The sequence below is a fragment of the Ranitomeya imitator genome, chromosome 1, assembly GCF_032444005.1.
Source record: "Ranitomeya imitator isolate aRanImi1 chromosome 1, aRanImi1.pri, whole genome shotgun sequence".
Lineage (NCBI taxonomy): Eukaryota > Metazoa > Chordata > Amphibia > Anura > Dendrobatidae > Ranitomeya > Ranitomeya imitator.
The window spans coordinates 580,913,258-580,939,398 of record NC_091282.1 but is presented as its reverse complement, the minus strand read 5'-3'; the positions used below and the strand labels follow the sequence as shown (position 1 = coordinate 580,939,398).

Here is a 26,141-nt window from a genome sequence, read left to right as displayed (position 1 = left end):
ATTTATCTGATGATCTTCACAAACTGTTTCTTACTTTTCTAGAAAGAACAAGCTTCCCTGAAAGGTCAGACTAAAAATAGAAGAGAGGCAGCAGACAGACTTCCTCTCTGTAGAAATCCTTCTAAAACTCATAGAATTCGTGCACACAACCTCTTTTTTGCAGTAGCAGAGCTGCCAAATTTTTTTAGGTGAAGCTAACAGTTGTTCTCCTTAAAGTGAACCTGCCACCCCGTTTTTTCAAGAAGAGCTAAAAATAGCGTTAAATAGGGGCAGAGCTGTGCTTTACATTAGTGTATTTTGGAGCCTTTATTCCCCACCTATGCTGCCGAAATACCTTTGTAAAGTCGCCGTTTTGGGCTGTCACTCACGCTGGTCAGGTCATATGGGCGTGGTGACAGCGCTGTTTCTCCCCCAGATCTCCGTTGGTGGTGTAGTGGTGTGCGCATGTCCAACTGGCGAATCCACTGCGCAGCTTGAAGGAAAATAGCGCGATCTGCGCTATTCAGCCGACGGAGATCTGGGGGAGAAACAGCGCTGTCACCACGCCCATATGACCTGACCAGCATGAGTGGGGAATATAGGCTCACAAAATACACTAATGTAATGCACAGCTCTGCCCCTATTTAACGCTATTTTTAGCTCTTCTTGAAAAAACGGAGTGACAGGTTCCCTTTAATCATCTTCGCTAACTGTTTTGCTGTTGTCTTTGCAGTGTCTCTGCTACCATGGTTTTTTTTTTTAGTTTTTAGGTTTTTTTTTTTTATATCCTTGAACTAGCAAGTGGAAGCCATCCGTAAAATGAACGTTGCACCTTTTAATTACTTCATGGTTTCCGAACCCTGAAGTGGTAAAAGAAGTGGCAAAAGCAAGCACAGCAAATGTCTTTTTACATTGCTGTGCATTATGTTAATTTTTGAGGCATGTTTATGTTCCAGGTGGGATCCACCTTAAAAAAAAAAAAAAAAAAGTGTGCACATACCCTAAAGGTGCATTAACCCAAAAGCAGGGTCTAATAGCCTTTGTGCCTTATAAAACTAATGCAATACAATGATTCATGTGCCTAAGGTTCTGCGGAAGTCTGCCTACAAGATTGTAAATGGAGATGCCCAGATTGTGGAAGTGAATCAATCCAATCTCCAAGACTTTGTAGGAAAACCAATCTTCACTGTGGACAGAATGTATGATGTCACTCCGCCTGGTGTGGTCATGGGCCTCGCCTGGACTGCCATGGGTAGGTGCAATATACCATAAATGTTTTTTTCAGTGAATGTATTCTTTTTCTTAACCTTATTACTCAAATAAAGGGAACGCTAAAATACAACATCCTAGATATTACTGAATGAAATATTCCAGTTGCAAATCTTTATTCATTACATAGTAGAATGTTTTCAGAACAATAAAACATAAAAATGATCAATGCAAGTCAAAATTAATATTCCATGGAGGCAGTTACGGACTGGGGCTGAAATTCAGCCCTGGCATTTGAAATCACACAGGCCCATGTTGTCCCCGTCCCCAAGAACCAGATGGGATATATTACTAATATTACCCTGGATGGAGGAAAGAAAGATTTACTACAAGACCAATATTTCAAATGATACCCATGGCCTCCTGGGGTAAGTGACAGAGTCAGTGACCTTGTGCTTCATCACAAGTGTTAACAGTACGGGTGTCCTGAGAAAATCGATTCTGTTAATGTAGCAGACAAGGCAGCCCACAGCCAGACAGGCCCTTCTGGCATTTGCCAGAATTGCCCAATGGCCAGTCCGGCCCTGCATGGAGGTCTGGATTTGGAATGATACTCCAAATCAAAGTGGAAAATCAAATTACAAGCTGATCCAATTTCAGTAGAAATACATCAATACAAAGGAAACGATGCTTAGTAGTTTGTCTATATGACCTCCCTACAACGATTGGGCTTGCTCCTGATGAGTCAGTGGATGTTCTCCTGAGGGATCTCCTGCGATACCTAGATTAAAGCACCAGTCAACTCCTGGACAGCCTGTGGTGCAACTTGGCATGGATGGAATGAGACATGATGTGCCAAATGTGTTTGAATGGATTCAGGTCTGGATAGTTTGCAGGCCAGTTTATAGCATCGATGCCTTCATCATGCAGGAAATTCTGACACACTTCAGCCACGAGGCCTAGCATTGTCATGCATCACAAGGAACCCGGAGCCCACTGCATATGGTCTCACATTGGATGTGAGGATTTCATCACAGTACCTAATGGAAGTCAGGATACCTCTGGCTACCACATGGGGGGCTGTGTGGCCCTACAGAGAAATGCCTCCATAAAGTATTACTGACTCTGCTCCAAACCGGTCATGCTGGAGGATGTTGCAGGAAGCAGAACATTCTCGGCGCCTCCAGACTTTGTCACGTCTTTCGCATGCACCCGGTGTGAACCTGTTCTCAGCAGTGAAGAGCACAGGGCCCAATGTCAAATCTACCAATATTGGTGTTCTCTGGCAAATTTCAATGACCTGCATGGTGTTGGGCTGTAGCATCTTAGCACTACAATCCACCCTTGACCATCGGGAAACCATATATCATTTATATAAAATGCCATATCCTTAGGGAATAGCTTCAGCAGATAAACGATACATTGATATGAGAGAAGGATACAGCAGCATAAAGCAATACAAGCACAGATTATAGCATTAAATTACTCCTAAAATATAGCGTTAATAACCAAAATCTGGCAACCAGGAAGATAACTAATCCCACCATTTACCATTACTTTGTGTGACGTAATCAACGTCATCATGTAACTGGTCTATCTGAGACTGCAAATCCTGGCTATGATCTGACAAGTCAAAACAACACATACCTTCAAACTCTTGACATCTATAGTGGTGAATTAATAGCGAATAATCTATAATTGCTCTATTCTGTAAGATAGCCTTTCGATAACTATGTATCTCTAATAATATATCTTGAAAGGCTGTACTTGTAGTACTAACATGGGTTCCCGATGGTCATTAATATCTTAGCACTACACCTTCAAGGACAGGAAACCTACATTCAAAAAAGGCGACACCTCTCCCTCGCATCAGTTGTTTTCCTGTCCTTGACTGATTAGCCTCTTACTAAAGATAAGAAGACTAAAGATCTATTCTTTCCCAGACAGCGATCTCTTCTCCACAGCTGATGCAGGGTCTCTGGAAGCGCCATGGTGTGTCCATGGGGACTTTCACTCTTAATAATAATAATAATAATTTTTATTTATATAGCGCCAACATATTCCGCAGCGCTTTACAAATTATAGAGGGGACTTGTACATACAATAGACATTACAGCATAACAGAAATACAGTTCAAAACAGATACCAAGAGGAGTGAGGGCCCTGCTCGTAAGCTTACAAACTATGAGGAAAAGGGGAGACACGAGAGGTGGATGGTAACAATTGCTATAGTTATTCGGACCAGCCATAGTGTAAGGCTTGGGTGTTCATGTAAAGCTGCATGAACCAGTTAATTAATTTTTTTTTTTTTTTTTTTAATATAGGCCACACAGGGATCGTTAGGTTAATGCATTGAGGCGGTAGGCCAGTCTGAACAAATGAGTTTTTAGGGCACGCTTAAAACTGTGGGGATTGGGGATTAATCGTATTATCCTAGGTAGTGCATTCCAAAGAATCGGCGCAGCACGTGTAAAGTCTTGGAGACGGGAGTGGGAGGTTCTGATTATTGAGGATGCTAACCTGAGGTCATTAGCGGAGCGGAGGGCACGGGTAGGGTGGTAGACTGAGACCAGAGAGGAGATGTAGGGTGGTGCTGAGCCATGGAGTGCTTTGTGGATGAGGGTAGTAGTTTTGTACTGGATTCTTGAGTGGATGGGTAACCAGTGTAATGACTGGCACAAGGTAGAGGCATCGGTGTAACGGTTGGTGAGGAATATGATCCTGGCAGCAGCATTCAGGACAGATTGGAGCGGGGAGAGTTTGGTAAGAGGGAGGCCGATTAGTAGAGAGTTACAATAGTCCAGACGAGAATGAATAAGTGAAACAGTAAGAGTTTTTGCAGAGTCGAAAGTAAGAAAAGGGCGAATTCTAGAAATGTTTTTGAGATGCAGGTAAGAAGAGCGAGCCAGTGATCGGATGTGGGGGGTGAATGAAAGGTCAGAATCAAGGATGACCCCAAGGCAGCGGGCATGTTGCTTTGGAGTAATGGTGGAACCGCAAACGGAGATGGCAATGTCAGGCAAAGGTAGGTTAGTAGAGGGAGAAAACACGAGGAGTTCAGTTTTTGACAGGTTTAGTTTCAGATAGAGGGAGGACATGATGCTAGAGACAGCGGTAAGACAATCACTGGTGTTTTCTAATAAGGCAGGCGTGAGATCAGGAGAAGAAGTGTATAGTTGGGTGTCGTCAGCATAGAGATGGTACTGGATGCCAAATCTACTGATTGTTTGTCCAATAGGGGCAGTATACAAAGAGAAGAGGAGGGGGCCTAGGACTGATCCTTGAGGAACCCCAACAGTAAGGGGAAGGTGAGAGGAGGAGGAACCAGCGAAACATACAGTGAAGGATCGGTCAGAGAGATAGGAGGAGAACCAGGAGAGAACGGTGTCCTTGAGGCCGATGGAGCGGAGCATAGTGAGGAGGAGCTGATGATCCACAGTATCAAATGCTGCAGAGAGATCCAAGAGAATTAGCATGGAGTAGTGACCATTAGATTTAGCTGTTAGTAGGTCATTAGAGACTTTAGTGAGGGCAGTTTCAGTAGAGTGTAAAGAGCGGAAACCAGATTGAAGAGGGTCGAGAAGAGAGTTATCTGAGAGATAGCGGGTAAGACGGGAGTGGACCAGGCGTTCGAGGAGTTTAGAGATGAAGGGAAGATTAGAGACAGGTCTATAATTAGCGGCACAGTTTTGGTCGAGGGATGGTTTTTTAAGTAATGGATGTATGATGGCATGCTTAAATGAGGAGGGAAAAATACCGGAAGTGAGGGAAAGGTTGAATATTTTTGTTAGGTGAGAGGTGACAGCCGGGGAAAGGGACTGGAGGAAATGTGACGGAATGGGGTCACTGGTGCAAGTGGTCGGGCGAGAAGATGCAAGGAGCCTGCTTACTTCTTCTTCTGTAACTGGTTCAAAGTCAGAGAGTGAACTAGATGCAGTGGGGGAGGGAGGACAGTGCATGGTATGAAGAGATTGGGAGATGATTTCCTGTCGAATATGGTCAATTTTTTCTTTGAAGTAATTGGCCAGATTGTCAGCACGGAGATCCGTGGTTGGGGCCTGCGCTCTTGGGTTGAGTAGGGACTGGAATGTGTCAAAGAGACGTTTAGGGTTATTGGACATGGAGGTGATGAGGGTGTTGAAGTAGGTTTGTTTGGAGAGGTGAAGGGCAGAATTGTATGTCTTTAGCATGAACTTATAATGGATGAAATCTTCGGGTAGATTAGATTTTCTCCACAGACGTTCTGCGCACCTGGAGCACCGCTGCAGGAAACGTGTTTGCAGCGTGTGCCACGGTTGTTGCCGTCTGTGCCGAGTTGTTTTATGTATAGGAGGAGCAGCTTCATCCAGGGCACTTTGCAGGGTTTCATTGTAATGCTTCAGAGCAGAATCAGGACATGAGATGGAGGAGATTGGGGCCAATGAGGACTGCAAGTTCTTCATAAGTTCCTGGGTGTTAATGGCCTGTATGTTTCTATAAGTGTGGAAAGTGGGGGTGACCTGAGCGGGATGGCAGTTCTTGATAGAGAATGAAAGAAGGTGGTGGTCAGAGAGTGGGAGAGGGGAGTTTGTGAAATCATCCACTGAGCAAAGCCGGGAGAAGACCAAGTCAAGGGAGTTTCCATCTTCATGTGTTGGCGAGTTAGTATGCTGCGAGAGGCCGAAAGAGGAGGTTAGAGCCAAAAGGTGAGAAGCAGATGGGGAGAGGGGAGAGGCAATAGGGATGTTGAAATCACCCATGATAAGGGTGGGGGTGTCACAGGAAAGAAAGTGTGGAAGCCAGGTGGCAAAGTGATCCAGGAACTGATGAGAGGGGCCGGGAGGACGATACACCACCACCACTCGCATGGAGAAGGGGACGTAGAGTCTGACCACATGGACCTCAAAGGAAGGGAAGACAAGTGAGGGTACTTGGGGGATAACTTGGAAAGTACATTTTGGTGAAAGGAGCAGACCAACGCCTCCACCTGCTCTGTTGTCCGATCTTGGGGTATGAGAAAAGTGTAGTGCACCATATGAAAGAGCAGCAGCAGCGGTGGTGTCTGACTGCTGGATCCAGGTTTCAGTAAGAGCCAGGAGATTAAGAGAATTAGAAAGGAAGAAGTCATGGATGAAGGAGAGTTTATTACACACAGAGCGAGAATTCCAAAGGGCACAATTCAAAGAGACAGAAGGCATGCAGGGAATATTAATAAGGTTAGAGGGGTTTCTGGGTGTAGCAATTGGGAGGTTTGACTGGCTATAACATGGGGGGCCGGGGTTTGGAGAGATGTCTCCAGCAACTAGGAGGAGGAGGATCGAAAGAGTGAGCAGATGGTTAAGTGATTTGTGAGAGCGTCTCTTGTGTTGGATGGTGGGACTGAATGGATCTGCGCTGCTAAGCAATGTGAACAGAGCATGAGTGCTATACATAGGAGAGGCAAGGACAGAGGGGCCGATATGGATGGAGTGTAGAGAGTTAATGCAAGGGCGGTGAATGTGAGTGAATGCAGCAGCCAGGATATAGAATATGCAAATAAATATGGTGAGTACTTTTACCACTCTTAAGGTACCTTCACACTAAACATCTTCACAACGATATCGCTAGCGATCCGTGACGTTGCAGCATCCTGGCTAGCGATATCGTTGTGTTTGACACGCAGCAGCGATCAGGATCCTGCTGTGATGTCGTTGGTCGCTGCAGAAAGTCCAGAACTTTATTTCGTTGCTGGACTCCCTGCAGACATCGCTAAATCGGCGTGTGTGACGCCGATTCAGCGATGTCTTCACTGGTAACCAGGGTAAACATCGGGTTACTAAGCGCAGGGCCGCGCTTAGTAACCCCATGTTTACCATGGTTACTAGCGTAAAAGTAAAAAAAACAAACACTACATACTTACCTTCCGTGTCTGTCCCCGGCGCTCTACTTCTCTGCACTCCTCCTGCATCCTGTGTCAGCGTCGGCCAGCCGGAAAGCAGAGCGGTGACGTCACCGCTGTGCTTTCCGGCCGCTGTGCTCACAGTCAGTGCAGGAAAGCAGAGCGCCGGGGACAGACAGCTGAAGGTAAGTATGTAGTGTTTGTTTTTTTTACTTTTACGATGGTAACCATGGTAAACATCAGGTTACAAAGCGCGGCCCTGCGCTTAGTAACCCAATGTTTACCCTGGTTACCGGCATAGTTGGTCGCTGGAGAGCTGTCTGTGTGACAGCTCTCCAGCGACCAAACAGCGACGCTGAAGCGATCGACATCGTTGTCGGTATCGCTGCAGCGTCGCTTAGTGTGAAGGTACCTTTATGCGTTTGCAGGTGAGCAGCATCCCAGGATGATAGTGGCCTGCTCTGGCACAGCTCATAATGTTCTGGGAGGTGTGGTGGATGGACGTGCATGGCCGGGGGCATGTCCAGGTGTTGCTATGGATGTGCTTTTGGAGAAGGCTTGTGACATCCGAAAAAGGGATTCTCTAACCTATCCATCTCCGCCTACAGGCGATCCTTCTGAAGAGAAGGTTTATTCAAAAGTAGCCCTCCAAAGAGCAGGATATATGGGATGCCCGGAGTAGAAAAGGTAGAGGTTTCATGTTTGGAAACTCCTTCCAGGATACCAAAAAACAGGTCAATGACAACCATCCCAGGTGGTGGGTAGGGGGGCTTTCCTCCTGCTTCCTTCCCTGGGAAAGAATATCTGATAGCAGCTGGGGTCTTGGCCTAACAAAATCAGTGTGTAAACTAGAGTTCCAGTCAATCCCACAAGGGAGGTTTGTGGTGACTCTCCCTCGGTCTCAGTCTAGAGCAATGGGCCCTAGAGGCCGAAATCTCAGATCTGGTTCAGAAGGCAGTCCTCCTAGAAGTTCCTGTGTCGGAGAAGAGAAAGGGGTTTAACTCCTCTCTTTCAAATAGAAAAAAAAACAGACTGTTCTTTTAGGACTATAATCTAAAACACCTAAAATCCTGAAAATTCAGTTATTCAAAATGGAATCTATAAGGTCAACAATAAAGATGCTCTTCCCTGATGGTTTCATGGCAGTATTAGATCTGAAGGCTGCTTACCAGAAATACCGGTTCAGAGCCTTTCCATTTGGCCTGGCAATTGTTCCTGGTGTCTTCGACAAGGTGATTGCAGAGGTGATGGCCCATCTCCAGGAGAAGGACATGTTTATTGTCCCACATCTGGATGACTTTCTGGTGGTGGGCAATTCGGCCTAATATTACGCAAGTCAGATTGAGGAAGTGAGGTCTGCCTTAAAGAACTTAGGCTGGCTGTTGAATCTTAAAAAGTCAAAAGTAGAGGCCCAAAAAATACAAGAATTTCTAGGGAGACTCTGAGGTGCAGGAGTGTCACCTCCCCAGTGATAAAATTAGAAAAATTCTGAATCATGTGTCAAAAGCCCTTAAGGTCCACATGTTCCTTAGGAACACAATATCCCTCTGATGATACAGCATTTCTTCTTACTTACGTCAGACATAAATTGTGTAGGCCCAGAATCTTAAATTGTTCTCTGGAGTATTGAAGAACACTGGACCGCTTCATTGTTCCAACCTGGATTCTTTAAGACATCTCTGGGGTTTCAGTGATGGTCAGTTGTGTTACATAGCCACATACCTCATTGCTCTTAGTTAGCTTCCGAAGCTTGTCATTACATCCTCGCTGTGGGGGCCCGCCAAAAGCGAGGAGCCACTGGTGGGGGTATGCGGCACTGTAAGCAACTCTAATCCTGGCAATTCAGAGGAAGGACACTCTGCAACTTGCACCATCTTGGGTATTTGCTGGGACTGTTCTGTATGCTATTGTGAGTTGGTGGTTCAATAAATTATTGCCACACTGTTTTACCCTCACCCTGTGTTGTCTGAGTACTATTTTGCCCACGGGGAAAGATAGCGGGCGCTCAGTGGTATGAGCCCTGGTCCATCAGTCTTTCTAAAGACAGCTGGGCCAGCGGACAAGAGCACCCAATAACCCCTAAGTCTCCACACCCTCCTAGGTTCTTTGACCTCTTGCGTGACGGCAGTCCTGTGGGAGTTCCCTGGGTAAATAAAGTTACACAGGTGGTCAACACAGATGCTAGTCCAAAAGGGTGGGGAGCTCATCTGGAGGATATAGTAGACCAGGGTGTCTGGACAGGGAATGAAGTACACTGTGTTCCAAATTATTATGCAAATTGGATTTAAGTGTCATAAAGATTTAATTGTTTTGTTTTTCAAATAAACTCATGGATGGTATTGTGTCTCAAGGCTCAATGGATCACTGAAATCAATCTTAAACATATGATAATTAGTTTTCCTGGTGATTAAATTAAAGGAAAACTACCGTATATACTCGAGTATAAGACAACCCGAGTATAAGCCGACCCCCCTAATTTTGCCACAAAATACTGGGAAAACGTGTTGACTCGAGTATAAGACGAGGGTGGAAAATGCAGCAGCTACCCGTGAATTTCAAAAATAAAAATACATGCTCCATACCGTTCATTATGGCCCCATAGATGCTCCATATAATGCTGTGCCACATATAATGCTCTGCACCGTTCATTATGGCCCCATAGATGCTTCACATAAAGCTGTGCCCCATATAGAATGCTCTGCACCGTTCATTATGGCCCCATAGACGCTCCATATAAATCTGTGCAATATATAATGCTGCTGCAATAAAAAAAACGACATACTCACCTCTCTTGCTTGCAGCTCCTCAGCGTCCCTTCTCTCCACACTGACTGTTCAGGCAGAGGGCGATGCACACACTATACGTCATCGCGCGCTCTGACCTGCACAGTCACTGCAAGAGGACGCGAAGACGGAGCGGTGCCCGGCGTGTGGAACGGGGACAGGTAACTATGAGATACTTACTTGCTCCCGGCGTCCCTGGCTCCTTTCCCCAGACAGCTGGTCTCCGGGTGCCGCAGCCTCTTCCTCTGTCAGCAGTCACCGTTACCGCTCATTAGAGAAATGAATATGCGGCTCCACCCCTATGGGAGTGGAGTCCATATTCATAACTTTAATGAGCGGTACCATGTGACCGCTGAACAGAGGAGGAGCTGCGGCACCGAAGACCGTGGGACGGGCAGGGGGAGCGCCAGGACTAGGTGAGTATGCGACAGTCCTCTCTCCCCCTCACCCGCCGACCCCACCACCGATCATGACTCGAGTATAAGCCGAGAGGGGCACTTTCAGCCCAAAAATTTGGGCTGAAAATCTCGGCTTATACTCGAATATATACGGTACTTAAAAATGATGTTCCACATTATTAAGCAGGTCACAGTTTTCAAGTAACATGGGAAAGAAAAGGATCTCTGCTCCCTAAAAGCATCAAATAGTGCAATGCCTTGGTCAAGGGATGAAAACATTAGATATTTCCCTAAAACTTAAGCGTTATCATTGTACTGTTAAGAGATTTGTGGCTGAATCTGAGCACAGACGTGTTCGTGCTGATAAAGGCATAATGAGGAGGGTTCCTACCAGACAAAATCATGGGATTAAGAGAGCAGCTGCCAAAATACCATTACAAAGCAGCAAACAGTTATTTGAAGCTACTAGTGCCTCTGGAGTCCCTCGAACCTCAAGGTGTAGGATCCTTCAAAGGCTTGCTGTGGTGCATAAAACTAATATTCAGCCACCTTTAAGCAGTGTCCACAAGCAGAAATGGTTAAAGTGGGCCCAGACATACATGAACACTAATTTCCAAATAGTCTTGTTTACTGATGAGTGTCAAGCAACCCTGGATTTTCCAGATGGATGGAGTAGTGAATGGTTGGTGGATTGCCACCATGTCCCAACAAGGCTGCGACGTCAGCAAGGAGGTGGAGTCGTCACATTTTGGGCCAGAATCACGGGGAAACAGCTGGTAGGACTCTTTAAGGTTCCTGAAGGTGTGAAAATGACCTCTGCAAAGTATTAAGAGTTTCTGACTGACAACTTTCTTCCATGGTCTAAAAAGCAGAAACGTGCCTTCAGGAGCAAAATCATCTTCATGCATGATAATGCACCATCTCATGCTGCAAAGAATATCTCTCAGTCATTGGCTGCTATCGGCATAAAAGATAAGCTCATGGTGTGGCCACCATCTTCACCTGACCTCAACCGTACAGAGTATCCTCAAGCAAAAGATCTATGAGGGTGGGAGGCAGTTCACATCAAAACAGCGGCTCTGGGAGGCTGTTCTGACTTCATGCAAAGAAATACAAGCAGAAACTCTCCAAAAACTCACAAGTTCAATGGACGCAAGAATTGTGAAGGTGATATCAACGAAGGGGTCCTATGTTAACATGTAACTTGGCCTGTTAGGAAGTTTTGGAATTAAATAGCTATTTTATTCAGTGAATGTGACCTCCTAATGCTGCAAATTCCACAAATGAGCATTTTCAGTTCTTTAAAACATATCAAATGTATAGAAATTCTACTGTGCCTAATAATTTGGAACAGTGCATTTTGAGTTTTTATTTTTTTGGAGATTATACTGTTATCATTGGGAGGTTTCTTCAATAAAATTCGATGTATAATCTAACGGGTGATGACTTTTATTAGACTGACTGTCATTTGCACCGACCATTTAGGAAAATCCGAGGAAAATATCATTTGCATAATAATTTGGAACACAGTGTAGAGGAAGACAATAAGGAAACACCTTGTATCCCTACAGAGTTATCATATCCGAATCCTTTCCAACAATCAGGTGTCAGTGACATATATAAACCACCAGGGGGTAACCAGATCCACACCCTTGATGGAGGGGACAGATCATTTATTCTAACTAGTGGAAGGTCATCTCCTTTCTTTGACGGCTCTTCACTTAAGAGGAAAAGAGAACACCAGGGTGGATTTTGTGAGCTGCAATCAAGTAAGGCAAGAAAAGTGAGAGCTAAATTAGTCCATCTTCGACCAAATAGCACACATGTGTAGCCGTCTAGACATAGACCTCTTCGCCACCAAACTGAACAGGAAGGTGAAAAGATTCTGTTCCCTGAATCCCAGTGAAGGTCCCTAGGGGTAGTAGATGCCTTCATGATTCCTTCGCTTTTTTGCTTGGCATACTAATTTCCACCAGTAGCCATAATCCTGTTGGTAATAAGTAAGATCAGGAAAGACAGGGCAACCTTGGTTCTCATGGTTGAGGATAATCTCCTTCGACGATCCTTTTTTTCCTTCTGGAGTTTCAAAATTTCTTCACAATTAAGTTGCCAACCTTCATTTAAAGGTAACCTGTTACCCCCCTGGCAGTTTTAACTAAAAGAGCCACCTTGTGCAGCACTAATGCTGCATTCTGTCAAGGCGGCTCTTTTTTTTGGGGTCCCTTCCAACGCTGAAATATTCTTTTTTTAATTTTCCCGCCATACTTGTAGTCTGTCCGGGGGGCATGTCTTTTCCCCCCCCGGACACAAACGCCTCCCAGCCATCACTCAGTTCCTCCGTGCTCTGGGTGCCACCGCCTCTGCCTAAATTAATATCCCCGACGCCTGAGCTGTAAATTCCCATCATGTGATGTGAGTCGAAAGGGCAGCACAAACTGCGCATGTCTGAAAATGGAACTTACAGCGCTGGCCCTTTAAGCAGTTTATACCTTGTGGGAATAAAAGGACAAGAAATAAGAAAAAACCCATGTTCCTAAACAAAGAAATAAGGGGGCAATTAACAGTAAAAAGAAAGCATTTAAACTTCTAAAGCAGGATGGCACCATTGAAGCGCCAAAAAACTATAGGGAGAAAAATATTTTATCTAAAAAAAAAAAAAAAAAAAACTAATTAAAACTGCCAAGAAGGAAACAGAGAAACATATTGCTAAGGAGAGTAAAACTAATCCCAAACTGTTCTTCAGCGATAACAATAGTAAAAAAATCAAAAGTGAAAGTGTAAACTCCACCTTCTCCACAGTATTAACAGTGGAAAATAAAATGCTAGGTAAAATGCAGAGAGACAAAGAAAACCCTAGAGTAAGGGTCACCAATCTAACCCAAGAAGAGGTGCGAAACCGGCAAAATAAGATTAAAATAGATAAATCTCCGGGTCCGGATGGCATACACCCACGTGTACTAAAAGAACGAAGTAATAGACAAGCCATTATTTCTTATTTCCAGGTCGTCCACATGACAGCACCACAGGAGGTTGCTCTTCATATCCTTGATAGGGACAGGAACACAGAAGAGGTTAAATAGCCCCTCCCAACCTCCACCCCTCAGTGTTTTTCTGTCCCTATCAGGGACGGACGCAGGAGAGAGATCTCCAGGAAGATCAAGATTTTACCTGATGAGAAATCAGGTCTCGGTCGAGCAGGAGCTCCCGTGTGCGGTCCCATCCTCCTGGAGGGGGCTCTGGCCGCGAGGATCCGGAGGTCGCAGGATACCGACGGAGGTCCCTCCGCGACCGGGTAGAGCTGTGTGCTCCCCATAAGTCTGCCTCAACCCCTTACAAGGGGCTCTGAGACAGCAGCTGCGGCGGCGGTGCTGAGCGCTCCCCTCAGGCTCCACGTGCGGCCGGTGCTGGCGCTGTACCCGGGACTTCCGGTCCGGCGCTCCGGTCGAGTGACTACTTCCGGGGGGCGTGGCCGGATTCCCGGGGTCGGCAGCGTTTCCGGGCGCCGGGTAGCTGCGGGAAGGCCGGGGGGGGGGGAAAATGAAGACCGGAACAGCATCCGGACTATGCGCCAGGAAGGTCCCAGGCTGGTCGGCGTGCGTTCCAGATGACGCATGCGCAGTACAGCTGGGGACCTGAAATCACCGTGGAGGCCAGCAGCTGAGCTCGGAAGGAGGACGAATCAGATGTCTTGAAGCTGGGTAAGATTGACTACTTAATGACTGACATCTGACAGCACATTTGACCCAGGAAGATGGAAGGTGCTACTCGCCCAGACGTCCAATCCTTAGAGCTAGCCACGGACCATGTGAGTAGTAAGTGGTATGGCATGCATTGCAGAACTTTAGTTCCGTAGCTACAGGGATCTCCTTTACGTTTTCAGGATAAGGACATTCCCGAGAGGTCAGCTACTAAAAAAAGGACTATGAGATGCCCATTGTGCACCACCAAACTCCCAGAGGGATATAAGAAGAAATTATGCGAAAAATGCATCGCTAAACTTCTTAAAGATGAACAGGCTTCGCTGTTGGATAATATCAAATCCATGATTAGAGACGAAGTCCAAGCTACAGTGTCTACAATGGTGCCACCCCAGTCTCCGCGGCCTAAAAGGCCTAGATGGGATATAGATGCGAGTTCCGAGGAAGGAGAGGTCTCAGGTTATTCCGATCCCGGCTCGGATGAAGAGGACAATACATTTACTGTGCTTCCAGAAGAACGAAAGAAATACTTGTTCTCATCCGAAAATACGGATATACTGCTAAAAGCAGTAAGAAGCACTATGAAAATAGAAGACTCGTCTGAGCCTTTATCAGTTCAGGACGAGATGTTTGGGGGCCTGAGAACTCGCAGGAATAGAGTTTTCCCGGTCAACAATCACATAACTGCAATGATAATGGAAGAGTGGGAAGATGTGGGGAAAAAATTAGTAGTCCCGAGAGACTTCAAATACCGTCTTCCCTTCGACCCAGAAGAAACTAAAGTCTGGGAGTCGGTTCCAAAGATCGACATTCCTGTGGCCAAAGTCACAAGGAAAACGGCTATTCCCTTTGAGGACTCGTCAGGGTTAAAAGACCCAATGGATAAGAGGTCAGAAGATCTTCTTAAGAAAGCCTGGGAATCGTCAGCCGCCATTATGAAGACGAATATAGCGGCTACCTCTGTAGCAAGGTCCATGAGTCTTTGGGTGGACGAGATGGAGAGTCATATTAAAAATAGAACTCCAAGGGAAGAAATCCTTAAATCATTTTCAGTTTTAAAGATGGCGACTGATTTCATGGCAGATGCTTCAGCGGAATCCGTACGCTTTGCTGCCAGGAATAATGCACTGTCAAACGCAGCAAGAAGGGCCTTATGGCTGAGATCGTGGACGGGAGATACCCAATCCAAGAACAAGCTGTGTTCGATTCCATTCTCAGGTTCTCACGTCTTTGGTCCAGTCCTTGACGAGCTACTCGAAAAAGCGTCTGATAAGAAGAAAGGCTTCCCTGAGGAGAAGCCAAAGAAACCGCAATTCTTCCGAAAAACTCGCTCCCACCCAAGACAGGACTACAGAGGCAAGGGGAAGTCCGGTAGGTGGAGCTACCCTAAAGGAGGCAGAGGAAGAGGTTCCTTTCGAGACCAATCAACAGGACCCAGTAAACAATGACGCCAACAATATAGGAGGGAGACTACAATACTTCCAAGAAGGATGGCAGAACATAACTCAGAATCAGTGGATTCTACAGACAGTGGCACAGGGTTACAGGATAGAGTTTACTCATCCACCCCCCAAGAGATTCTGCGTAACACAGACGGAGTCATCAGCAGTACATCAAAGGCTGATAACAGACATACAGGAACTCTTAGAATTAAACGTCATAATACCGGTACCCCATCATCAACATTTTCAGGGGCATTACTCCAGTCTGTTCTCCATAAGAAAACCAAACGGAGATTACCGAACAATAATAAACTTAAAACCATTAAACAAATGGGTGGCGTACAAACGCTTCAAGATGGAATCTCTCAAATCAATTACACCACTAATAAAAAAGAACTCTGTAATGTGCACGCTAGATCTCAAACATGCTTACTATCATGTTCCCATCCATCCCTCAGATCAAAAATTCCTCAGGTTCGCATTAAGAAACCACAAGAAAATACTTCATTTCCAGTTTCAGTGCCTACCATTTGGTCTCTCCTCTGCCCCAAGGATATTTACGAAGCTCATGACGGAGGTCATGGCCTACTTAAGAGAGAAGGAAGTTCTCATCGCACCATATCTGGACGATCTGTTGCTGATCGCAGGTTCATCCCAACAGATGGAAGAATCCTTAGAAATTACCACGTCACTCCTGAAACGTCTGGGGTGGGTAATAAATGCAAAAAAATCGAGTCTCGAACCACAGACGCAGAAGATATTTCTAGGGGTACTACTAAATTCCGAACTAGAATACTCCTTCCTACCAGACCAAAAACAACGGTCAATAAAAAAAGAAATTCAATCAATAAAAAAACGGAAATACATCTCCATCAGGAAAGCAATGAGGATTCTAGGTCTGATGACCTCGTGCATTCCCAGTGTACAGTGGAGCCAGTTTCACTCCAGAACGCTTCAAAGGGAAGTTCTTTCGGTATGGAATGGAACAAAAGATTCACTAGACAACAGGATGTGGTTACCCAGCAGGGTAAAGCAGTCCCTCTCATGGTGGATCGACATAAAAAACCTCAAAAGAGGAAAACCATGGAAAATATCTCCATGCATAAATATAACCACCGATGCAAGCTCAAGGGGCTGGGGAGCCCACATAGAAGGTCGATACCTTCAGGGGACATGGCCACCATCGATACGCGACAGTTCCTCCAACTACAGGGAACTCAGAGCGGTCTGGGAAGCACTAAAAAGGTGCCAACACGAGATTCAGGGACACCACATCCGAGTCTTCTCAGACAACTCGACCACGGTAGCCTTTCTCCTACATCAAGGAGGACCAAGGCACCGTCCACTTCAGGCGCTAGCAGAAGAAATATTCTCCTGGGCGGAAAATACCGTAAAGTCCATCACAGCAGTACACCTAAAAGGTTCACAGAACCAAATAGCGGACTTTCTCAGCAGAGAGAAGGTACAGCCGTCAGAATGGTCTCTAAACGAGGAAATCTATACTCCGTTAATCCAACAGTGGGGCACCCCACAAATAGACTTATTCGCCTCGAGGAGCAATACAAAAACGAAAGAATTCTTTTCGCTAAATCCAAGAGACAATCCAACTGGCATAGATGCATTGGCTCAACATTGGGACATGGAACTCGCATACACGTTCCCGCCACTAGCCCTAATTCCCAGAGTTCTGAGGAAAATCCAGGAAAGTCTAGCGGTAGTGATCCTAATAGTGCCATATTGGCCCAAGAGGAGCTGGTTTCCTCTGCTGAAGTGGATGGCGGTGGAAGACCCAGTGTTACTACCACTGAGATGGGATCTTCTAATACAGGGACCATTGGTCCATCAAAATCTAAAGATGCTACAACTCTCAGCATGGATCTTGAAAGGGAGATCTTGAGATCAAAGGGACTGTCTGAGTCAGTTATCTCAACTATGAAAAAAAGTAGAAAGCCGGTGACCTCGGCTATATACCAGAAGATTTGGAAAAAATTTTGTGCACAGACCAATACTCCAATATCCGTTCTCCAACAACCAGATATTCCTCAAATATTAAATTTTCTCCAAACAGGTTTTGATATGGGCTTGAGACCTAGTACGCTAAAGGTACAAATCTCAGCTTTAACTGCCTTTTATGACTATCCACTAGCGAATCATCCCTGGATAATGAGATACATCAAAGCTACACAACGTATCAGACCAACAATACGAAGTTCAGTACCCTCATGGAACCTCACTTTGGTACTAAATGAGCTACGGAAAGCTCCATACGAGCCACTTGATCAGGCAGACCTAAAATCTGTGACATTCAAGACTGTTTTCCTCGTCGCAATAACGAAAGCAAGGCGAATAGGCGAAATTCAAGCGCTGTCCATAACAGATCCTTACTTAAAGATACAGGAAGATTGCATCGTTTTAAAGTTGGATCCTTCATTTCTTCCAAAAGTTGTGACGGACTTTCACAGAAACCAGGAAATAATTTTGCCTACGTTCTGCCAGAACTACAATAACGAAAAAGAACGTTCTCTTCATTCCCTGGATGTTAAGAGAACAGTATTGCAGTATCTAAAACTTACAGACAGCTGGAGAATTGACTCAAACCTCTTTATCCAGATGTCTGGAAAGAATAGAGGCAAAAAAGCCTCAAAAGCGACTCTGGCTAGATGGATCAAATCTACCATTTGCGCTGCGTATATTTCAGCCGGTGAATCTCCTCCAGATCACCTAAAAGCCCACTCACTGAGAGCAGTATCTGCTTCATGGGCAGAGAGTGCGGGTGCATCCATGGACCAAATTTGCCGGGCGGCAACTTGGTCTAGCTCAAATACCTTTTGCAAGCACTACAAGCTGGACGTTCTCTCAAAGCAGCAGACTAGCTTTGGGAGAAGAGTCCTCCAAGCTGTAATCCCGCCCTAAAAGGAGTTATTTGGTATTTCTCCTGTGGTGCTGTCATGTGGACGACCTGGAAACTAGGAGTTAGTCATACCGGTAACGGTATTTCCAGGAGTCCATCATGACAGCACCCATTATTTGCCCCCCCTTGAACTCTTGTCTGATATGTGATATGAACATGTAGAGAGGAAGTTCAATAAAATTGTGTTGTATCCATCCTAATGTGGTACTTTGTAAAATCACTGAGGGGTGGAGGTTGGGAGGGGCTATTTAACCTCTTCTGTGTTCCTGTCCCTATCAAGGATATGAAGAGCAACCTCCTGTGGTGCTGTCATGATGGACTCCTGGAAATACCGTTACCGGTATGACTAACTCCTAGTATTTAGGGACTCTATAGCAACGGGGTCTGTTCCACAAGACTGGCGCATAGCACATGTGGTACCAATATTCAAAAAGGGCTCTAAAAGTGAACCTGGAAATTATAGGCCAGTAAGTCTAACCTCTATTGTTGGTAAAATATTTGAAGGGTTTCTGAAGGATGTTATTCTGGATTAGTTTAATGAGAATAACTGTTTAACTCCATATCAGCATGGGTTTATGAGAAATCGCTCCTGTCAAGCCAATCTAATCAGTTTTTATGAAGAGATAACCTATAGACTGAACCAAGGTGAGTTAATGGACTTGGTGTATCTTGATGCTTACAAAGCGTTTGCTACAGTGCCACACGAGGTTGGTACACAAAATGAGAATGCTGGGTCTGGGGAAAAATGTGTGTGAATGGGTAAGTAACTGGCTTTTAAGAAAGCAGAGATTGGTTATAAATGGTATATTCTCTAACTGGGTTGCTGTGACCAGTGGGGTACCGCAGGGATCGGTGTTAGGACCTATTCTCTTCAACATATTTATTAACGATCTGGTAGAAGGTTTAACATAGTAACATAACATAGTAAGGCCGAAAAAAGACATTTGTCCATCCAGTTCAGCCTATATTCCATCATAATAAATCCCCAGATCTACGTCCTTCTACAGAACCTAATAATTGTATGATACAATATTGTTCTGCTCCAGGAAGACATCCAGGCCTCTCTTGAACCCCTCGACTGAGTTCGCCATCACCTCCTCAGGCAAGCAATTCCAGATTCTCACTGCTCTAACAGTAAAGAATCCTCTTCTATGTTGGTGGAAAAACCTTCTATCCTCCAGACGCAAAGAATGCCCCATTGTGCCCGTCACCTTCCTTGGTATAAACAGATCCTCAGCGAGATATTTGTATTGTCCACTTATATACTTATACACGGTTATTAGATCGCCCCTCAGTCGTCTTTTTTTCTAGACTAAATAATCCTAATTTCGCTAATCCTCCCCCCCCCCCCCCCCCCCAAAAGAAATTCATGAATAGCTGGTTTTTGGTTATTCTGCCTCACAAAAATCAGAATAAAAAGCGATCAAAAAATGTCACGTGCCCGAAAATGTTACCAATAAAAATGTCAACTCGTCCCACAAAAAACAAGACCTCAGATGACTGTGGACCAAAATATGAAAAATTATAGCTCTCAAAATGTGGTAACGCAAAAAATATTTTTTGCAATAAAAAGCGACTTTTAGTGTGTGACGGCTGCCAGTCATAAAAATCTGATGATAAAACCCGCTATAAAAGTAAATCAAACCCCCCTTCATCACCCCCTTAGTTAGGGAAAAATGTAAAAAATTTATTTATTTCCATTTTCCCATTAGGGTTATGGCTAGGGTTAGGGCTAGGGATAGGGCTACAGTTAGGGTTGGGGCTAAAGTTAGGGTTAGGGTTTGGATTACATTTACGGTTGGGAATAGGTTTGGGATTAAGGTTAGGGGTGTGTCAGGGTTAGGGGTGTGGTTAGTGTTACCGTTGAGATTAGGGTTAGGGGTGTGTTTGGATTAGGGTTTCAGTTATAATTGTGGCGGTTTTAACTGTTTAGGCACATCAGGGTCTCTCTAAACGTGACATGGCATCCGATCTCCATTCCAGCCAATTCTGCGTTGAAAAAGTAAAACAGTGCTCCTTCCCTTCCGAGCTCTCCCTTGCGCCGAAACAGGGGTTCACCCCAACTTATGGGGTATCAGCGTACTCTGGACTCATCGGACAACAACTTTTGGGGTCCAATTTCTCCTGTTACCCTTGGGAAAATACAAAACTGGGGGCTAAAAAATAATTTTTGAGGAAAAAGATTTTTTATTTTCACGGCTCTGCGTTATAAACTGTAGTGAAACACTTGGGGGTTCAAGTTCTCACAACACATCGAGATAAGTTCCTTGGGGGGTCTAGTTTCCAATATGGGTCACTTGTGGGGGGTTTCTACTGTTGAGTTACATCAGGGGCTCTGCAAATGCAACGTGACACCTGCAGACCAATCCATCTAAGTCTGCATTCCAAATGGTGCACCTTCCCTTCCGAGCTCTGACATGCGCCCAAATGGTGGTTCCCCCCCACATATTGGGTATCAGCGTACTCAGGACAAATTGGACAACAACTTTTGCGGTCCAATTTCTTCTCTTACCCTTGGGAAAATTTGGAATTTTTATTCTGTTAAACAAGAGAGTTATGTGACACAAAATAGTTAATAAATAACATTAACCACATGTCTACTTTATATCAGCGCAATTTTTAAAAGTTGACCAGCGATTTCTCATTTTTACAGCAAAATTTACAAAACTATTTTTTTAGGGACCACCTCACATTTGAAGTCAGTTTGAGGGGTCTATATGGCTGAAAATTACATAGTTACATAGTTATTAAGGTTGAAGGAAGACTATAAGTCCATCTAGTTCAACCCATAGCCTAACCTAACATGCCCTAACATGTTGATCCAGAGGAAGACAAAAAAAAACATGTGGCAAAGAGTAAGCTCCACATTGAGGAAAAACAATTCCTTCCCGACTCCACATACGGCAAGCAGACTAGTTCCCTGGATCAACGCCCTATCAAGGAATCTAGTGTAGATACCCTGTAACATTATACTTTTCCAGAAAGGTATCCAGTCCCCTCTTAAATTTAAGTAATGAATCACTCATTACAACATCATACGGCAGAGAGTTCCATAGTCTCACTGCTCTTACAGTAAAGAATACGCGTCTGTTATTATGCTTAAACCTTTTTTCCTCCAAACGCAGAGGATGCCCCCTTGTCCCTGTTTCAGGTCTATGATCAAAAAGATCATCAGAAAGATCTTTGTACTGTCCCCTCATATATTTATACATTAAAATAAGATCACCCCTTAGTCTTCGTTTTTCCAAACTAAATAGCCCCAAGTGTAATAACCTATCTTGGTATTGCAGACCCCCCAGTCCTCTAATAACCTTGGTCGCTCTTCTCTGCGCCCGCTCTAGTTCAGCTATATATTTTTTATACACCGGAGACCAGATCTGTGCACAGTATTCTAAGTGTGGTCGAACTAGTGACTTGTATAGAGGTAAAATTATATTCTCCTCATGAGCATCTATGCCTCTTTTAATGCATCCTATTATTTTATTTGCCTTTGTAGCAGCTGCCTGACACTGGCCACTGAATAAGAGTTTGTCATCCACCCATACACCCAGGTCTTTTTCATTGACGGTTTTGCCCAGAGTTTTAGAATTAAGCACATAATTATACATCTTATTACTTCTACCCAAGTGCATGACCTTACATTTATCCCCATTAAAGCTCATTTGCCATTTATCAGCCCAAGCTTCTAGTTTTCATAAATCATCCTGTAATATAAATTTGTCCTCCTCTGTATTGATTACCCTGCAGAGTTTAGTGTCATTTGCAAATATTGAAATTCTACTCTGAATGCCCCCTACAAGGTCATTAATAAATATGTTAAAAAGAAGAGGGGCCCAATACTGACCCCTGTGGTACCCCACTGCTAACCGCTACCCAGTCCGAGTGTGCTCCATTAATAACCACCCTTTGTTTCCTATCCCTGAGCCAGCTCTCAACCCACTTGCACATATTTTCCCCTATCTCCATTATTCTCATTTTATGTATCAACCTTTTGTGTGGCACCGTATCAAATGCTTTTGAAAAGTCCATATACACTACATCCACTGGGTTCCCTTGGTCCAATCCGGAACTTACCTCTTCATTGAAACTGATCAAATTAGTCTGACATGAACGGTCCCTAGTAAACCCGTGCTGATACTGGGTCATGAGGTTATTCCTCTTCAGATACTCCAGTATAGCGTCCCTTAGAATGCCCTCCAGGATTTTACCCACAGTAGAGGTTAAGCTTACTGGCCTATAATTTCCGAGTTCAGTTTTTGTCCCCTTTTTGAATATTGGCACCACATTTGCTATACGCCAGTCCTGTGGTACAGACCCTGTTATTATGGAGTCTTTAAAGATTAAAAAATAATGGTCTATCAATGACTGTACTTAATTCCTGCAGTACTCGAGGGTGTATCCCATCCGGGCCCGGAGATTTGTCAATTTTAGTGATTTTTAGACGCCGCCGCACTTCCTGCTGGGTTAAGCAGGTGACATTTAATTGGGAATTTTTATCACTAGTCATTTTGTCTGCCATGGGATTTTCTTGTGTAAATACTGATGAAAAAAAGCCATTTAGCATATTGGCTTGTTCCTCATCCACCATTTCACCCAGACTATTTTTAAGGGGGCCAACGCTATCATTTTTTAGTTTCTTACTATTTATGTAGTTAAAGAATATTTTAGGATTCTTTTTACTCTCTATGGCAATGAGTCTCTCTGTTTCAAACTTTGCTGCCTTGATTTTCTTTTTACAGAATTTATTTAATTTTTTGTATTTAATGCTTCCTCACTACCTACTTAATTTAATTCTCTAAATGCTTTCTTTTTGTCACTTATTGCGCCCCTTACAGCTCTATTTAGCCATATTGGTTTCCTCCTATTTCTAGTATGTTTATTCCCCTACGGTATATACTGTGCACAGGTCCTATCCAGGATGCTAATAAATACCCAAAAGTGACACCATTCTAAAAACTGCACCCCTCAAGGTGCTCAAAACCACTCAAAACCACATTCAAGAAGTTTATTAACCCTTCAGGTGCTTCACAGCAGCAGAAGCAACATGGAAGGAAAAAATGAACATTTATCTTTTTAGTCACAAAAATGATCTTTTAGCAACAATTTTTTTATTTTCCCAAGGGTAAAAAGAGAAACTGGACACCAAAAGTTATTGTACAATTTGTCCTGAGTACGCCGATACCCCATATGTAGGGGGTACTACTGTTTGGGCGCTCGACAGGGCTCGGAAGGGAAGGAGCGCCATTTGACTTTTTCAATGAAAAATTGGCTCCAATCTTTAGCGGACACCATGTCGCGTTTGGAGAGCCCCTGTGTGACTAAACATTGGAGCTCCCCCACAAGTGACCCCATTTTGGAAACTAGACCCCCCAAGGAACTTATCTAAATGCATAGTGAGCACTTTGAACCCCCAGGTGCTTCACAAATTGATCCGTAAAAATGAAAAAGTACTTTTTTTTCACAAAAAAAATTCTTTTCGCCTCAATTTGTTCATTTTCACATGGGCAACAGGATAAAATGGATCCTAAAATGTGTTGGGCAATTTCTCCTGAGTATACCGATACCTCATATGTGGTCACAGACCACTGTTTGTGCACACAGCATGGCTCGGAAGGGAAGGAGCGCCATTTGACTTTTGAAAGAAAAATTTGCTCCAATCGTTAGCGGACACCATGTCGCGTTTGGAGAGCCCCTGTATGCTTAAACATTGGAGCTCCCCCACATGTAACCCCATTTTGGAAACTAGACCTCCCATGGAACTAACCTAGATGTGCGGTGACCACTTTAAACCCCCAAGTGCTTCACGGAAGTTTATAACGCAGAACCGTGAAAATAAAAAACATTTCTTTCCTCAAAAATTATTTTTTAGCCCACAATTTTTTATTTTCACAAGAGTAACAGGAGAAATTGGACCTCAAAAATTGTTGTCCAGTTTGTCCTGAGTACGCTGATACCCCATATGTGGGGGGAACCACTGTTTGGGCACACGTCGGGGTTCAGAAGGGAAGTAGTGACGTTTTGGAATGCAGACTTTGATTGAATGATCTGCGAGCATCATGTTACGTTTGCAGAGCCACTGATGTGCCTAAACAGTAGAAACCCCCCACAAGTGACCCCATTTTGAAAACTAGACCCCCCAAGGAACTTATCTAGATATGTGGTGAGCACTTTGAACCCCCAAGTGCTTCACAGAAGTTTACAACGTGGAGCCGTGAAAATAAAAAAATAATTTTTCTTTCCTCAAAATGATGTTTTAGCAAGCAATTTTTTATATTTTCACAAGGGTAACAGGAGAAATTTGGCCCTAATAGTTGTTGCCCAGTTTGCACTGAGTATGCTGGTACCCCATATGTGGGGGTAAACCACTGTTTGGGCACACGTCGGGGCTCGGAAGGGAAGTAGTGATGCTTTGAAATGCAGGCTTTGATGGAATGGTCTGCGGGCGTCATGTTGCATTTGCAGAGCCCCTGATGTGCTTAAACAGTAGAAACCCCCCACAAGTGACCCAATTTTGGAAACTAGACCCCCCAAGGAACTTATCTAGATATGTGTTGAGCACTTTGAACCCCCAAGTGCTTCACAGAAGTTTATAACGCAGAGCCGTGAAGATAAAAAAATAATTTTTCTTTCCTCAAAAATATTTTAGCAAGCAGTTTTTTATTTTCACAAGGGTAGCCTGAGAAATTGGACCCCAATAGTTGTTGCCCAGTTTGTGCCGAGTATGCTGGTACCCCATATGTGGGGGTAAACCACTGTTTTGGCGCACGTCAGGGCTCGGAAGGGATGGAGCACCATTTGACTTTTTGAACGCAAGATTGGCTGGAATCATTGGTGGCGCCATGTTGCGTTTGGAGACCCCTGATGTGCCTAAACAGTGGAAACCCCTCAATTCTAACTCCAACACTAACCCCAACACACCCCTAACCCTAATCTCAACTCTAGCCATAACCTTAATGACAACCCTAACCCCAACACACCCCTAACCACAGCCCTAACCCCAACACACCCCTAACCCTAATCCCAACCCTAAACATAATCCTAATCCAAACCCTAACCCCAACACACCCTTAACCACAACCTTAACCCCAACACACCCCTAACCATAACCCTAACCACAAGCCTAATCTTAACCCTATTTCCAACCCTAGCCCTAATTCCAACCCTAACTCTAATTCCAACCCTAACCCTAAGGCTCTGTGCCCACGTTGCGGATTCGTGTGAGATTTGTCCGCACCATTTTTGAAAATTCCGCGGGTAAAAGGCACTGCGTTTTACCTGCGGATTTACCATGGATTTCCAGTGTTTTTTTGTGCAGATTTCACCTGCGGATTCCTATTGAGGAACAGGTGTAAAACGCTGCAGAATCCGCACAAAGAATTGACATGCTGTGGAAAATACAACACAGCATTCCCGCACGGTATTTTCCGCACCATGGGCACAGCGGATTTGGTTTTCCATAGGTTTACATGGAACTGTAAAGCGGATGGTAAACTGCTATCAATCCGCAGCGGCCAATCCGCTGCGGATCTGCAGCCAAATCCGCACCGTGTGCACATAGCCTAATTCTAAGGGTATGTGCACACGATGCGGAAAACGCTGCGGATCCACAGCGTTTCCGCCACTGCGGGTCCGAAGCAGTTTCCCATGAGTTTACAAAAAACGCTGCGCACATGCTGCGGAAAAAACTGCGCGGAAATGCAGCGGTTTACATTCCGCACATTTCACTTCTTTCTGCGGATTCCGCAGCGGTTTTACAACTGCTCCAATAGAAAATCGCAGTGAAATCACCAGAAAAACCGCGGTAAATCCGCGATAAATCCGCAGCGGTTTTGCACTGCGGATTTATAGAAACCGCTGCGGAAAA

The 26,141-nt window shown here is 44.6% G+C and overlaps 1 protein-coding gene across 8 annotated transcripts in view; it reads left to right on the top strand.

The window, feature by feature from the left end:
- Nucleotides 1-26,141, top strand: part of LONP1 (lon peptidase 1, mitochondrial) — a 480,916-nt gene that overhangs the window by 366,484 nt on the left and 88,291 nt on the right. For all 8 annotated transcript variants that reach the window (XM_069767869.1, XM_069767870.1, XM_069767867.1 and 5 more), the window contains one exon: nucleotides 1,066-1,231. In XM_069767869.1, coding sequence (XP_069623970.1) covers nucleotides 1,066-1,231 — 166 coding nt within the window. The remainder of the gene's footprint in view (nucleotides 1-1,065; nucleotides 1,232-26,141) is intronic.